This window comes from Acomys minous (assembly GCF_964271855.1).
Source record: "Acomys minous genome assembly, chromosome: 9".
Classification (NCBI taxonomy): domain Eukaryota; kingdom Metazoa; phylum Chordata; class Mammalia; order Rodentia; family Muridae; genus Acomys; species Acomys minous.
Window position 1 is genome coordinate 102,757,130 of NC_140490.1, and position 16,102 is coordinate 102,773,231.

The 16,102-nt window shown below is 36.2% G+C and overlaps 1 protein-coding gene across 6 annotated transcripts in view; it reads left to right on the forward strand.

Moving 5' to 3' along the window:
* CEP290 (centrosomal protein 290) overlaps positions 1-16,102 on the forward strand; it is an 80,310-nt gene that overhangs the window by 3,731 nt on the left and 60,477 nt on the right. For 5 of the 6 annotated variants that reach the window (XR_014781855.1, XM_084795655.1, XM_084795654.1 and 2 more), the window contains 11 exons: positions 910-1,053; positions 4,368-4,421; positions 5,288-5,440; positions 6,122-6,304; positions 7,179-7,268; positions 7,968-8,090; positions 8,413-8,536; positions 10,558-10,730; positions 12,843-13,005; positions 14,570-14,670; positions 14,741-14,828. Coding sequence is in view for 5 of the 6 variants with exons in the window: in XM_084795655.1 (XP_084651781.1) it covers positions 910-1,053; positions 4,368-4,421; positions 5,288-5,440; positions 6,122-6,304; positions 7,179-7,268; positions 7,968-8,090; positions 8,413-8,536; positions 10,558-10,730; positions 12,843-13,005; positions 14,570-14,670; positions 14,741-14,828 (1,396 nt within the window). In the remaining variant the exon portion in view is untranslated. The remainder of the gene's footprint in view (positions 1-909; positions 1,054-4,367; positions 4,422-5,287; positions 5,441-6,121; positions 6,305-7,178; positions 7,269-7,967; positions 8,091-8,412; positions 8,537-10,557; positions 10,731-12,842; positions 13,006-14,569; positions 14,671-14,740; positions 14,829-16,102) is intronic. The other variant, XM_084795656.1, reaches the window with a different exon arrangement.

Below are 16,102 nucleotides of genomic sequence, written 5' to 3' on the forward strand. Positions count from 1 at the left end.
ACCTAATTGCAGCTTTCCAAGAAAACACAGAAGGGTTTAGTTAAAAGCAGAAGCCCAGGATGTAGAATATGTACCTTGGAAGATGTTTCTGGTGCGCACGGCGTGAGGCATACTGACGCAGAGAGGCCTGAGAGGCCTTTGAGTAAGAGGCACGTAGGCAAGTAGCAGGGCACGGCGGGGCATGGTCACCGTGAGGCAAGGTTGATGGCTATTGAGTCAGGGGTCTGAGCTATGGTCCATTCGACAGGAATATGGAGAAAAATGAATTAAAATGCCTGGAAAGTTTTAAAGCGATCCTATCTTGGCTTTCTTATAGTGTAGTACTAGCCAGCTATAGTGCTTTGCATTAGCAGTTGTTAAAACAATTCACGTGGCCATGTAGCTTTGGAAATAGCAATGATGGATGTACGGAGACTGTGTCTGTTATACTACAAGGTAGTGTGTGTTCTAACTTATTTGTGGCATCAGAGAAAGGGAAGAACAAGAGCCCCGAGCGGGCTTTAGGTCACCTTAGACTCAGGAGCAGCCTTTGTAGTTCACAGCCTTTAGACTCATAGCCTTTGCTGTTTAGTCAGTACCTATGTCTAGTGACAGTGACAGAGCCTGCAGTCGATTCTTCATGGGGCCTGGTGGTTCAGGAAAGCTCATGGACTGATGAGTAAAGACTAAAGTTCAGGTTTGCTTCGTAGTTATATTTGTCTTATATGAAGCAGTCTTAAATTTACCTCTCGACTGCACTCTTCCCTTCCCCAAGTCGTTGCCGAGCCTGCCCTCCCCACTCACCCAGCTCGTGGTTTTAAGGTGCTTGCAGGTCTGCTTTTCCATGTCTGAATTGCAAGCACAATGAAAACTTAAAGTGGAGTAATACTTAATTTTGATAAAAATTAATTCTTGGCTTGTGACTTTAAGATGGCTCAGCATTCTGCAGGTGGACGTGATACTCGGTTTTTACGTGATGAAATTCGCCAACTTGAAAAGCAATTGGAACAAAAGGATAGAGAATTAGAGGATATGGAAAAAGAGTTGGATAAAGAAAAGAAGGTTAATGAACAAGTAAGACACATTCCTCCCAATGAATCTTAATTGTGTAAGATAATTCCACATGGCTAATCTTACTTTTTGTAACTACCTTGGGTAGCAGTTCTTGGTTATGTGTTATAATTGGGGAATAATGTGCACATAGCTAATTTTTATAGCTGTGTTCATTTTGTCATCCCATTTAAAAAATATAATGGAATTACCTGCTTTTAATGATGTGACTTGGAAAGTAATTCTTTAATTTTATAGTATGTTTTACTGGGGACATTACATTGACTTTGGTTTGGTCTTGAACATTGATATGAAGAAATGAATTTCTTATTCATAAGCAACAAGTGATTTTTCTTACTTTCAAGTTATCTTGGTGAGTTAAAAATGACTTAATAAATTTTAATGTGGTAGAACTTGAAAATGTGAATACATGGCCTGTTAAACTTCTTCAACTGCTATGGTATAAATTCCTTTTTTTTTTTTTTTTTTTTTTGCCTTTAACCAATCATTATTACAACACAACCAAAACTTTGCTGTGTAGTGCAAAGTTTCTAGTCTAATAAATACAGCATAGGGATAATATGGTACTCTGTGGAGGATCAGGAGGTAAGACTGTGTTGAGACATGCTCTGCAGGGGTGTTTAAACCAGTCTGGATGGCCAACGTGTAAAGCATAAACTTGAGTCTGGAAGTAGCATTAAGTATGGCTATAGAGAGTAAAATGTGTGTATGTATCTTGTCAATGAATAGAACACTCTGGACGCATCATCTACTAAGACTAGAGGTAAGAAATATTGAGGAGCTACAATTATTATTATTATTATTATTATTATTAATTTTTTTTTTTTTTGGTTTTTCGAGTCAGGGTCTCTCTGCGTAGCCTTGGCTGTCCTGGACTCACTCTGTAGACCAGGCTGGCCTCGAACTCACAGCGATCCGCCAGTCTCTGCCTCCCAAGTGCTGGGATTAAAGGCGTGTGCCACCACGCCCGGCTACAATTATTTGCTTGACTGAAATAAAGAAAAAAAAAAGAGTTTTCACCATTTGCCAGGTACTTTGTCTGTACTACTTTACCATTCCTTATTTGATACTCACCGTGTGTGAGAGTGGGATCATTTCTGATAGGGTACAAGTGGAGAAATGAAGAACATAGAAAGAATAAGTAAGTGTCCGTTGTTGCAGCTACGAATTGATAGTGAGGACTTGAATACGACAGTCCCACTCAAGAACGGGCTGTCAGTCACTCGCCTAGCCTACCTTCCCAGCTTTAATACTCAGGGACTCCTGGGAAAGGACAGGCTGTGAGGAATTCTAACGAATGAGAACAGTGTTTGAACCTAAGGGTATATCAGATTAGTGCTTCTAGAGCTTACTCTGCATTGTGGAGAGAGGACTGGAGAGAGAGGGTCAGCATTAGTGAGGGATCATGTGTATTAATTCAGACAAGTGCTAGTGGTGGCCTACTTAAGGGAGTTACTGATGGGACTGATAGGCAGACACATGCTCGAGAGGAAGAGATATGGTAAACGGTTGGTGAGGGAGAGTAAGGCAGGGTCTGCCCCTTTTGTCGTATGGACATGGATAGTAGAATTGTGCTGTTTTCAACACAAAGTAATTCAGAGGTTTAGCATTATGTTTCAGTTTTGTACTGTTGAATTTGAGGATTTTGTGGACATACTGAAGGAAGACATATTTGAATCTTGTATTCACAACAGACACTGGATAAATCACTGCTCTTCAGTACAGATATTAATAAAGCTAGAACAATGACCTTAAGATGTATCTCTGACAAATGTTAGTAAAACAATGAAGTAGGCGCTCTGGAAGAAAGCCATGGAGAGTGTAGAGCTTGAGAAGCCAAAGGAGAACAATGGAGTCACATTGAGGGCTTGCGTATTACATTCTTAACTTTCCAACTTAGAATACGACTGGACAGATGGTCCAGCTGGTAACTGGCATTTGCTCTTGTGTGTGTGCTTTTTTCTCTTTCACCCTTCTCTTCCCTTATTAGCCTCCTAACACTAGTTAGTTAGAGCATGTGGCAAATCATAGTCCCCTGCAGTGAAGTAGCCTCTTACTGCCCACACCTGAGATTAAAAGAAAAACATACTCCCATAACATTTCTGTGTTTTTAAAAGAAACCAAAAATTACAAAATCCTCACTACACCTGATAATTATTATCAGTCATTATTTTAATCACCATCAAACTGATAACATTTGCATTTGCCTTGCATGTTACTATGAGCTTTCTTTAAGTGTTTATTTTGGAAAACACATTTCTTTAAAGACTGTCAGAAAAACAATAAATATTCATGTTCTCCTTTTGTGTATTCAGTTCATGTGTCATATCTTTTACAACAGTTCATCTCACTCATTTTTTTTTTGTTGTTGTTGTTGTTGTTGGGGCATTTGAGACCTAATTTTAGACATAATCATACTTTACACTTAAATAGGTCTCCAAAAGTGAGTATTCTGTAATACAACCAAAATAGAATTGTGATGTTCAGGAAATGTAACACTGATTCAGTAGTATTCTATTCTATAATCAAATTTCCTCTACTGACTAATGGTCTTTTATTTCCTATCTGCTGCCCCTAGTGTCTAAAGAACAATTTTGCCTCCTTATAAAATGATTTAAGTTGGCTGCATACTATTGTAATGTAAGTTTTTGCCTGAGTAAGGCTGAAAACAGAAAAATAAAAGACCATCCAAAGGATGTTTTATGGAAAGTAGGTAATAAAACACCATCATATTGGTCATAATATTTTTTCTGACCAGAAGAAAAAATAAAAAACAAAGAACTGTCACAAATGAACTGTTTAAGTGAAGAAAACATTTAATATTTATTGCTGTTCTATTTGTTGAATAGCATATTAAGGATTTATATTCTCATGTCCACAAGAGATGAAATGAATTAACAGCTTTTTCATACATAAGTAGGAATTGATATAAACCTAGGTCAATCTTATTTTCAATTGTGAATTAATTAGTCTTCTGCCACTTTTTATGTATTTGAAAGTTTATAAAGAGCAACGAGTGATGTTTCTTGGCACAAAGGAAAGCCAGAGCAATCTTAATCATTTTTTTAGGATATTGGGCAATATAACTTTTAGATTTTTGTGGTTTTTAGCCTTTAGCTTGCTTTGATATGTATCCTTTCTTCTTTTTAATCCTTAAATTGAGCCTATTTTTTCGTTCTTTTCAAAATCCATAGTTTAAAATATAGTCTTATCTGTGTCCTAGTGTGATTTGCAAGTTTTTAGTCATTAAATGTTCTCAATTGGAAAAAAATTTAGAATTTAAATCAACAATTTTATCTTTTTTTTTACTATTTTAGTTGGCTCTTCGAAATGAGGAGGCAGAAAATGAAAACAGCAAATTAAGAAGAGAGGTTAGTAAAGATTTCAGGTTCTTTTTAGTGGTGGTTTAACAAAGATTTACCTGTTTAAAATGTTTACTTAAATTTGTATTTTACCCAGACTGTAGCTTCTGTGTAACTGATGATCATCCTGCCAGCTTATTCTATGGTTACTTTGTCTCAGGGAATTACAGAGTCAACCAAAAAAAGAGGCCATTAGGAAGTTCATCCCTCCCTTGGATCTGTGTGGGTGAATCTTGTTTTCTGTTACATAGCCATCTTGCTTGAGCAGTGGAGTAGATGTCTCTTCCTATGGCTACTTTTCCAGCATTCTCATAATTTTGTTTCTCATGAAATCTTCTAAGTTGTATTATTATTTTTCTGTAGGTATTAAATAATAATTTTCTATCTTGTAACAAATATATTTTAATTAAAATATGATAACATAATTTCCCCATCCCTGTTCTTCCCACTCCCACATACTGTGCCCTCTTCTCTTAATTATTTTATCTAAAATTTCTTTTTAACCTAGTCAGAATGTTCTTTTTTTTGGGTCTTAGTATTTTTATTTTCTTTGGCTGTTTTAAATATCTTATTCAGTTGTCCTAAAATATTTTTTATTCTTGTTTTCTTTAATACATAAATGTCAGTTTTAATTATATGTTACCTTTCTCATTTCTACCTATCCTTTTCCCGTCCTTTACTGAAGAACAAACGTCTAAAGAAAAAGGTGAGGCTGAATGGGTAGTGAAGGCTCGGGAGCTTAGCGAGAGCCATGGGAGCGCTCCTTAGCAGGTGGAGTTTTGTCACTCTCTGTTGTGCTGTCCTCTGTTGTGTCCTCCCTTTCTGTCATGGATGGTGTTTCTGATGGATGGCTACTGTGTCTGCTCTAACCGCAGAATGAACAGCTTCGTCAGGACATTGTTGACTACCAGAAACAAATAGACTCACAGAAAGAGTCACTTTTAACGAGGAGAGGAGAAGACAGCGACTACCGATCACAGCTGTCTAAAAAGAACTATGAACTTGTTCAGTATCTGGATGAAATTCAGGTAAAGTGAGTAAGTCCGTTCAGTGCTTTATAAACTTTATTACCAGGACGGTATACATCTGTTATTTATTCCTCTGTGTAATATTTTTGATTATATACTTGCCACTGTGTTTTTTTTAAGTTTTCATTTTGTGTATGAATCATGCTGCCTGTACATTTGTGTGTGTGAATGGGTACCAGCATGTGTGATGAGGTCAGAGGCTAACCGCTGCTCTCTGCTGTCAGCGCCTGCCTTGCTTGAGGAAGGATGCCTTTGTTGTTCACTGCTCGGTATTCCAGAGGATCTAGCCCAGCAAATTCCAGGGCTCCCCTGTTTTCTCTCTCCCATCTCACAGTAGGAGCACTGGGAGTAAAGATACATTGTACGTTATGGCTTTATGTGCATTCACGTGTTTACACTGCAGATATTTTAGTCACTGACACATCTCTCTGGCTACACTTAGTACTATTAAAACACAAAATGAATATTTAATTATTTATTTACTCTTTTCATTTGTCAATCTTGAGCACCAGGAACAATTGAGATATGCCTGAGTTGGCCAGTGCCACATTAATCCTGGTGGTCTATGAAGAATCTTTTTTTTTCTCTAGGGGAACTTATAGCTCTATTTAATTGTAATTTAATATAAATTTCAGTTTCTTATAAACCTATTTTAAAGTAATAGTATATTAACATTTTTAGACCTTAACAGAAGCTAATGAGAAAATTGAAGTTCAGAACCAAGAAATGAGGAAAAATCTAGAAGAATCTATACAGGAAATGGAGAAGATGACTGATGAGTATAACAGGATGAAAGCTGTTGTACATCAAACAGATACTGTTATGGACCAGATAAAAAAAGAGAATGAGCACTATCGACTTCAGGTAAGAGTTACTGTAGCAGCCCAGCCTGGTCTCATGAACGGCATACGATTTCACTGCTGTGTATTTGAAACTAGAAACACTTTAAGTTGGTTTTGATGCTTTCTTCATAAAGTAACATGCTGTCATCCTGACAATACTTGTCCACAGGGCTCTTCAGTCCTCTCACTTGCAAGTGTAATTCTTGCCGTTTGAGGAATGTAAGTAATGCCTGAGTGAGTGAAGATAGGCGGGCTAGAAAACTTAAAAATCCAGTGGCTGGAAGTTTAATTTTATTTCTTAAAACAGTAAAATATATCAAAGATCAACATATTGTTTATTATTTACATGGGATAAACTTGTTTAAGAAATAACATTTAAAAACATGATTCTATAGTTATAAAATAATTATACGACAATATGTTGAGAATAACTTATCTGGGATCAGAAACGTTCCAGATTGTGATTTATTTTTTTATATTTTTATTTTTTCAGAGCGTTTTAGATTTTGGAAGTAACATAGATTACATATATGCATGAGCTGTACTGAGGATAAAGTTAAGGTCTAAGTACTAGAGTCATGCATACTTCCTATGCCCCTGACATGCATGTGATGAACTACATCTTAACTAAAACACAGCACATGAAACATGATATGTAATTTTGCCCTGTGGCAGCAAAAAAAGTATCTAGTCTAGGAGCATTTCAGACTTTTAAAGTTTCATTTAGTATTGTACAGCCATTAAATATCACCTATAACTATAGGACTAGGCTAGTAATAAATAGTATATGTAATATAATGTATCTGCAAGCAGGTATTTATGCGTAAATCACTGTGCATATGTAATAGCATTAAACTGCACTGGCTGCACTGTTATGAACTGACGGCTGCTCTTAGGTGCGAGAGCTCACAGATCTTCTGAAAGCGAAGGATGAAGAGGATGATCCTGTCATGATGGCTGTCAATGCAAAAGTAGAAGAATGGAAGGTACCTACTCAGCTGATACGATTTTTTTCAATTTGTATTTTGATTTAGTTTTAATTTTGGTTCTTAAAGATTTACATGAGATAATAACATTCATTTGCCTTTTTAAATTTATTACATGTCCTGGCTATAAAAGCTTTAAAACTTCTGTGTGTAGTCCTTGAGCTCATTTATTTACCAGATAAGTACCTGCAAGGTAAGAGTAGTCAGGGATGGCATTAGGAAAAAGAATTATCAAACTCACTTGGGAAGCTTTGCAGAGTATGCACCGTCTGCGCCTGACTTCCGCATCCCGTATCATATAGCTCTAGACCCGGACCCCACCAAGAAGCTAGGGCTCTGATGCTTGCGATTTGTGAGTGACCTGAGGTGACTGAGCTAGTAAGCATTTGGGTTTTTTTTTTTTTCTTTTTATTGTCTGCTTTTTTATAATTATAATGTTTAAACTTACATTGTATGAGGTATTTCACTATATGTGCCCATAGTGAAGTGAACGTTTTAAAAAATTTATTATTATTTTCTTTTTTTACATATACATTTATATTATTACACATAAATACAATAAACTACATACAGCATCATGTGCTGAAAAATTAAAAAGACTTTTACTTTCTGTATTGTTTTAAATGTTTTAAAGGTATTTATTATTTTCTGTAAAGGGTAGTTTGTTAATTTTTTTATGACATCTTATTTTGTTTATAGTTAATTTTGTCTTCTAAAGATGATGAAATCATTGAATATCAGCAGATGTTACATAATCTGAGAGAGAAACTTAAAAATGCCCAACTTGATGCCGATAAAACTAACATTATGGCTCTGAAACAGGTAAGCCCTTGTTAAGATTTGCGCCATTAGGACATGAAGTTACGACCTGAGCTGTCCTGTCTGCTTCTCTGCGTGCCTCGTTAGTGGCTTCCGCGACTGAGGGTGTAAAAATTTCAAGTTTTTCATACATTCCCAAATGACGGGAAACAGAACTAGAATTAAGTTTAGAGTGAGAGGTACGCCTCAGAATAGAATAAATAAAGAAATGTAATGAAAAGTTGTTTAAAAGAAACAGTTGGTCCACAAGAAAATATATTCTCTTACTTATTGAAAAAAATATATTCATATCAATGCTTATTTGATATTTCAAAATATTTCATAGGGTATCCAAGAGCGAGATAGTCAAATTAAGATGCTTACTGAACAAGTAGAACAGTATACAAAAGAAATGGAAAAAAATACTTTTATTATTGAAGATTTGAAAAATGAACTCCAAAAAGATAAAGGTAATTTAATATTTTATAAGTAAATGACTTTCATATATCATTGTGTTTAAAAACTTTTTATAAAACAAAATTATGATATACCAATGAAGTATTTTTAAAATTACAAACATATTTAAATAATTATGCAAAATATTATTTACAGTATATACTCCTAGTGTTTAAATTTGTAAGTAAAGTATGCTTTCCTATCATATTTCTCATAATGAAAATTACTTAGACATTAGTAGTAGAAAGACTGTAGAAAACATCAAAATGGTAATAAAATTGTCTTTTATATCTTTTATAATTAGCAAATGCTTTCTTGAATGTGTTAACTATTATCAATATTTTCAGAAGTAATTTTGTGTGTTGGCATTTGAAATACTTCCACAAAAATCTCTCATCTTATTCTTTGACTAAGGCATACTATTTTGTCTACCTCAACAAATCCTCTTAATTTAAGCTTTTGAAATACCAGTATTTCTATAAAACTACATCTTGTAAGTGTATTGAGGTTTAGTGATTCAAATGACTCACAATCAATTCATTGGGCATACTTGTCACTGCTGAAGATTTAAAAAAGCAGTAATGCATAGATTCTAATTTAGACAGTGAGGCAGAACCCTCCCTGGACAAAACTGAACAAAGTCTTAAGGGAAGTAAGGGAGGAGTGAGCAGTGTGTGTGGTTGAAACTAGTGCAAGTGTGTTCACCATCACCAGCACAGAAGAGTCCACAGGTAAATGTTGGTAGCTGAAAGAGAATGAACAGTGAACAAAAGCAGAATGAAAGATTGAAGAGGATGCTAAAAGCCCTGCCATTGTTGTAATGTGCAGACTTTGATTTTTAATTTAGGTAAAGGAGATGGGAATGATTTTGTCTTCCCTAGCTAGCCTTTGTTGTAATAGACTGTAGCAGTTGTAAGGCAGGAGGCAGGGGAGCTGTTACAGAGCTAAGGGAATAGCCTAGTAGACAGGGCGTGACGCTAACAGTGATACTGACTACAGTCAGGCGGGGCTGTTTTGAAGGTGATAGAAAAGCAGTTAGATGGAGGGTTTGCGTGACACTAATTAGGACTTTGGGCCTCTGCCTTGGAAAGGGTTGTGAGAAGGGCAGTTTAGAGATGATGATGTACTGTTTTGAAATGCTGAATTTGAGATGTCTGTTAGGCTACCAGTTGAAGGTCTTAAGTAGATACTGTGTATGGATTCTAAAGTTCTTGAGTATAATTTAGGCCAAATATAAAAGTTGGGGGGCTATCTCCACAAAAATTCAGTTTGGAGTTATGAGACTAGTTGAGGTCATCAAGGGAAGGAGTACAGGTTATGTAAGACCTCAAAATGGATCTCTGGGAATGCTTCTAATTGGGACGTTGTTGCGATGAAATGAAGACTAACTAGGAGTATGCAGAGAGCTGGGCACCGTGAACATGCATAGTCCTGACCACCGCAGGAAAATGTCGTCTAGGAAAAATAAACTGTTCACTTCTGGTGGTAGTTCAAGATGAGCTCTAACAACGATCATTAGGTTCAGTTACGGCCATGCTTGAGTCAAAGGAAGACAGAAAATAGAAGAAATATAGGAAATATTTTCAGATTTTTTTTCTGCAAAAGGGTAAAATATGAGGTAGTAGCCTGAGGACACAGAAAGGTTAAAAAGTTTTTAAGTTTAGAAGAAATAACTAATTTTTATAAATTAATAGAAAGACTCCATTGGTGAAACACAGGAGAGACCTCTGGAGCTTTAGGTTGGCCATGTGTCCAGCTGAAAATTCTATTTTACTGTCACAGTGATGTGGCGTTTATAAAGTGGGCTTTTACAACCCTCTCTATAGCCCATATCCTTCTAGTTAGAGTAACTACCCAACTCTACTTTTTAGTTGGTTTTATTACTAAACCAAAACAGGACCTTGGTCTTACAAACACAACTCCTAACAGGTACGAAGCCTTTGTGCCATCTTGCTCTGCCCTGTTTAGGAACAACTGATTAGTAGGAAGGAATACTCAAGTTGCTTCATTAAGGACTTTTGTTTTCACACTGTAGGTACTTCAAACGTTTTTCAGCAGACTCATTATATGAAAATTCACTCAAAAGTACAAATTTTAGAAGAGAAAACAAAAGAGGCCGAGAGAACAGCTGAGCTGGCTGAAGCTGATGCTAGGGAAAAGGATAAAGAATTGGTTGAGGCTTTGAAGAGATTAAAAGATTATGAATCTGTAAGTATTTTTGTCTTGTCAAAGAGCTTAAAATTATTCTTGACACTGAGGTTGCTCTGTGGCTTTTTTGGCATTCCACGTAGAAAACATTCTATATCTCTCTGGTTTTAAACTATTCAAACTTTTAAACATTTCTTTTATGTCAAGAGAATTGTTTCCAAACCTTTTTTTTTTTCTTTTCTAAAAGGTTTATTTTTATTATTTTTTCTTTTATGTTTGCAATAAAATTACATAATTTTCACTTTTTTCCTCCTTCGAAACCCTCTTCATGTTCCTCTCCATACTCTTATTGCTTCTTTCTTATACATTATTTTTATTAATTATTGTTATCATATTATTATCGATTAACTATATATATTTCTAAATATAACTTGCTCAGCCTATATAGTCACTTGTATTTGTGTGTGTGTGTGTTGGATAACCAACTGTGCTTTTCACTGGAGACGATTAGTTTTCCTGCTCAGCATTCATTAATTGCCTTTCTAGTCCTTTGTGTGTGGTTGACCTCATGGGCTTCCCACATCTACCCTGGCTTCTCTGTCGTTATCCCCATTTAGCTCCTGTTTTAGGCGGTCATGTCTGTGGGAGCTTGCAGCACAGCTTCTGACATTTGCTAGGAGATACAATCTCACAGCAATCTCCCTGATTTTCTGACTCTTGAAACCTTTCTGTCCCTGAGCCTGCCTGGTCTCTATAACTCTGCATTTTGATTGGTTGTGGTTTTCAGTAATGGACTCCTCCTACTACAAAGAGAAGGATCACACTTATCTGTAGGTGTAAGGACAAATGTGTAGATTGTTGTTAGGGATTATGCTGGTTTAGTGGAGTGGTATTGTGGTAGCCATGACTTCACCTTGGGATTAGTGTGCTGCACTGGTCATTGAGGCTCATAAGCAGTAGAGGTGTGTAGAGTTGTTAGTTGCTCCCACCTTTGCAAGCTTGCATGGTGCCTTCTGGTACCATGAAAGCTAGTCCTCAGGGAAGGCTTAAAAATCAGTTCCAACTCAGGGCTCTAGGCTGTTTCTGAAATGCATGGTATCTTCAGTAATTGGGGCTTACTTTTTAACCTCTGGCTGGGAGCAACCAAGGCCAATAGCAATGAGCTGTATGTTTTGAGAATCTTTTAAACAACCTTGACCAACAAGTTACTAGAAGGCATCTCATGTCTGGTGTTGGTGGTTTTGTTAGGTGATCTTTGGCACTTGGAGGCAGCATGGTCAGTGCCAATGAGAAAAGTTTATGTAAACCATATATGTGTGTTTATACACAGAATGACATTTGGTGTGGTGGTGTTTTTCTTTTTATATAAATGGTTGACAGTATGATTCCTTATGGCATTTTCAGACATCATTATTGTTATTTTACCCTCCCTCATCCTCTTTTTTTCTTTACCTCCCTCTGAGCCTTTTGTTGAAGTATTCCGGTGAGGTGGCAGGATTAGTCCCCTGAATCTGTGTCCTTTGTGCCTGATCATGGAGGTGGGACAATGGCGACTTTAATGCACTTGGGATGGGGATGGCTTCGGTGCTACTATAACTACATTAACTGAATCTACTTGGGCCTTTCGTAGTCAGGCAGTTAGTGACACATTGTGATTGGTATGCCTGATTCTATCCTTCTGGTTTTGTTGTTGTTGTTTGGCTTGGTTTTGGTTTTGGTTTTGGTTTTGGTTTTTCAAGATGAGGTTTCTCTGTGCATCCGTGGCCATTTTGAACTTGTTGTAGACCAGGCTGGCCTTGAACTCACAGAGATCCACCTGCCTCTGCCTCCCTGAGTTCTGGGATTACAGGTGTGCACTGCCATCCCCAGAGTCTATCCTTATGTTGTATCTCTGTGTACTCTGCATTTCATATGTAATATTCTGAGTCACATTGCTTAAGTGTCAGACGTTCCTGTTCTACCTTCACCACTAGATCTGGTTTATAGAAGCACAGTAATAGACTCCACTAATGTATACTATTATTATTCTTATGTATCAGATATAAAAAATCTGCCATATAAAATACAAGTGTAGGTAAGTTTACCCACCAACTTAATTTCAAAAAGTAAATTCGTACATTTGATTTATTTGTTTAAATAAATTATATTTAACTAAGATGGGGTATTTTTCAGGGAGTATATGGTTTAGAAGATGCTGTTATCGAAATAAAAAACTGTAAAGCCCAAATTAAAATAAGAGATGGAGAGATTGAAGTACTGACCAAAGAAATCAATAAATTTGAGATGAAGATCAATGATGTCCTTGATGAAAATGAAGCCCTTAGAGAGCGGGCTGGTAAGCTAGTTTTGAAGACATTCTTTCTCCTCAGCCCTGACTTTTAAGTCTTATTTGGTAATTTTGTTTTGTTTTAGTGTTTGTTTGTTTGTTTGACCTTTGTAGGGGAAGCAGCCCTGTTCCTCAAACCAAAGTCCGCACATTCTGCATACACTTTCTCCCTTCCTCCCCTGTGCTTCGCCTCTATCCCTTACTTTAGGGTTATTCATTTACTTCTAAGCAGTTGGAGGGTATTTTTTCCCCAAATAAATATTTCTGTGGAAACACTTAAACAACAGTGGAGGTACTCTGACTGAAGTGTGTTTCGGACCCTCAATGTATTGGGACAGTTGATAAGGAACATGACTTTCATGCCCAGTGTATCTTCAGTAATAACTGCTTATCGAAAGGTGGAAGTGCACTCTATTATTCTGCATACAAGAAGCCAACTATTTTTCTGCAATAAGAAACATCTGAATGAATTATCACAAACTGGTTTTGTTTCAGATGCGGTCATTTAAAAGTACTTTGTAAATCAGTTAAGGGCATATGAATACAATTTACACTGCTTATGTTTTACTTGAATCTTTTAGGAGTTCCATTTAGTAATTTCCAAATATAACTTGGAGATTTATATGCTTTTTAAATAAGTGGTGAATTAGTTAATACTGCTACTGGTTTACCTGGTAAGTTATAACTAAACTTACATGGCAAGTTGTAACTAAAGTGCACAATTAAGTTGCTTCTTTAAAATGACTATGATTTAAATAGTGATTTTATTATACTTGCTGAATATCAGCGCTTTCTTAGAGTTATGCTGACAATCTATAAATTTTTGTCTAGAAGAAAAGTAATTACCTTATATTGATTATTTATTTGTGAAACATACCTAACTAGAATTTAGGAGTATACTAGGCATTCAAGTTAAATTTCTGATTAGCTAGACTATTCAGTTTACAGGTAGGAATCTACACATACATATGGATAATTTCTGACCTATCTAGAAAGCTGTTACAAACACCATGTTTCCTGTCTTTAACAAGTTTAGCTTTTAATTACTGAACTCTGGAATACAACTATTTAGACTGTTGCTACCTGAATTTCACCTCCTAGTTGTTTAGTAATCAGGAAATGTAATGGTACAAATTAGGAGACAGGCTAGTTGACAAGATTAAACTAAAAACAGCATCATTGGTATTAACAGTGATTGTTGCCTGGTAACATTACTCTAAACATTGTATTTAGCCTAATCTTATTATACTCTTGGCAGACTAAACAAATAAATAAATGCCATCTTTGTATCTAAGTTACCACTTAAAGCAGGCATTGGATCAAGTTTACTTCATGACAGGGGGTTTAATGAATAAATTGTAGTACCTCTGTACCGTCCCCAAATTTTTTGTCAGGATTTTCATATTTAGTTAACATTTAGCTTTCTTTGTAGTATACCTGTCTAGAAATTCTTGTACAAGAAGTCTCTATGTTTCAAATGATGATGAATAATGCTAGTTACTTGGTGTTCTGTGAAGAATTTGCCATTCATTTGCAAGTTTATAAGTTTGTAATTCTTTGCTTTCTACTTCAGGCCTTGAACCCAAGACAATGATTGATTTAACTGAATTTAGAAACAATAAGCGCTTAAAACAGCAGCAGTACAGAGCTGAAAACCAGATTCTTTTGAAAGAGGCAAGTGATGCTCAGTTGATGACTTCTTTGTCTGAACTAAGGAGAACTACTAATATCTCATGCTTTGCAGATTGAAAGTCTAGAGGAAGAGCGGCTGGACCTGAAAAGAAAAATTCGTCAAATGGCTCAAGAGAGAGGAAAAAGAATTGCAGCGTCAGGTAGTCTCTGTTATTCACACTTAAGAAAGAGCAAGTGGGAAAGCCCTTACCTGGATCTGAGATTTTCTCTATGTTTAAGATGACTTTGCTCTATTGTCCTGCATGTGGTCCATGTAATACGTGAAAATAGTATCGTGAAAAAGAGATAACTGGGTATAATTTGGTGTGATCCTGAATCTAAAACAATTATAAAAATTAGAAGTGAAAAAAATTAAAAATAAAACCAAGCATTGGCATTATGGACCTTTGTAAATTTCAGTGTGTAGGCTGTTGATTTTTAGAGAACTCCACTTTGTTGTGACTAATAGTCTTGAAACAGTAATTGTCATATTACTGGATTTCATCCTTAGAATGCTACTTTGTTTTAAAAGCTGTACATTGGAAGTTTTTTATTATTTACTTAAACTTTTCATTAAACCTAAATTACCATTCATTTGTTAGTTTACCTTACTTTTAGAAAGACAACATAATTTTATTTTGTTTATTTGTTTTTGTTTTTGTTTTTCGAGACAGGGTTTCTCTGTATTCTTGGCTGTCCTGGACTTGCTTTGTAGACCAGGCTGGCCTCGAACTCACAGAGATCCTCCTGCCTCTGTTGGGTTTATAGGCATGTGCTACTGTGCCTGGCTGAGAATATAATCTTTCTAATAGCCATTTTAGTTCATTTTTGAGGACCATATAGAGAGGTTTTCTTTCTTTAATTTCTAAAGTTTTTTTAAAAAATATTTATTTATTACATATACAGTGTTCTGCCTGCATGTACACCTGCACACCAGAAGAGGGTACTAGATCCCTTTATAGATGATTATGAAACACTGTGTGGTTGTTGGGAATTGAACTCAGGACCTCTGGAAGAGTAGCCAGTGCTTTTAACCTCTGAGCTATCTCTCCTGCCCAGGTTTTTTGTTTATTTCTTTGTTATTGTTTTTAAATTTTCTATATATTTGTTTGTCTGCTTCATGTGTCCCAGTGCCCATGGAAGCCAGGGGGAAAGAGCACTGGATTCTTTGGAGCTAGAGTTACATGCAGTTGTGAGCTGCTTGGTGTGGGTACTGGGAACTACACTTGGGTTTTCTGAAAGAGCTTTACACACATTTTAAAAACTAAAATATTTTTACATTATTTTCTCTCTACCCTCTTCTCCCATGTCTCACCCATTCCCCGTGTGTGTGTGTGTGTGTGTGTGTGTGTGTGTGTGTGTGTGTGTGCAGATAAACTCATACATCTACTGAGTCAATGCAGTGTTGTGCGTGTATGTTTGTGCTTAGGGCTCA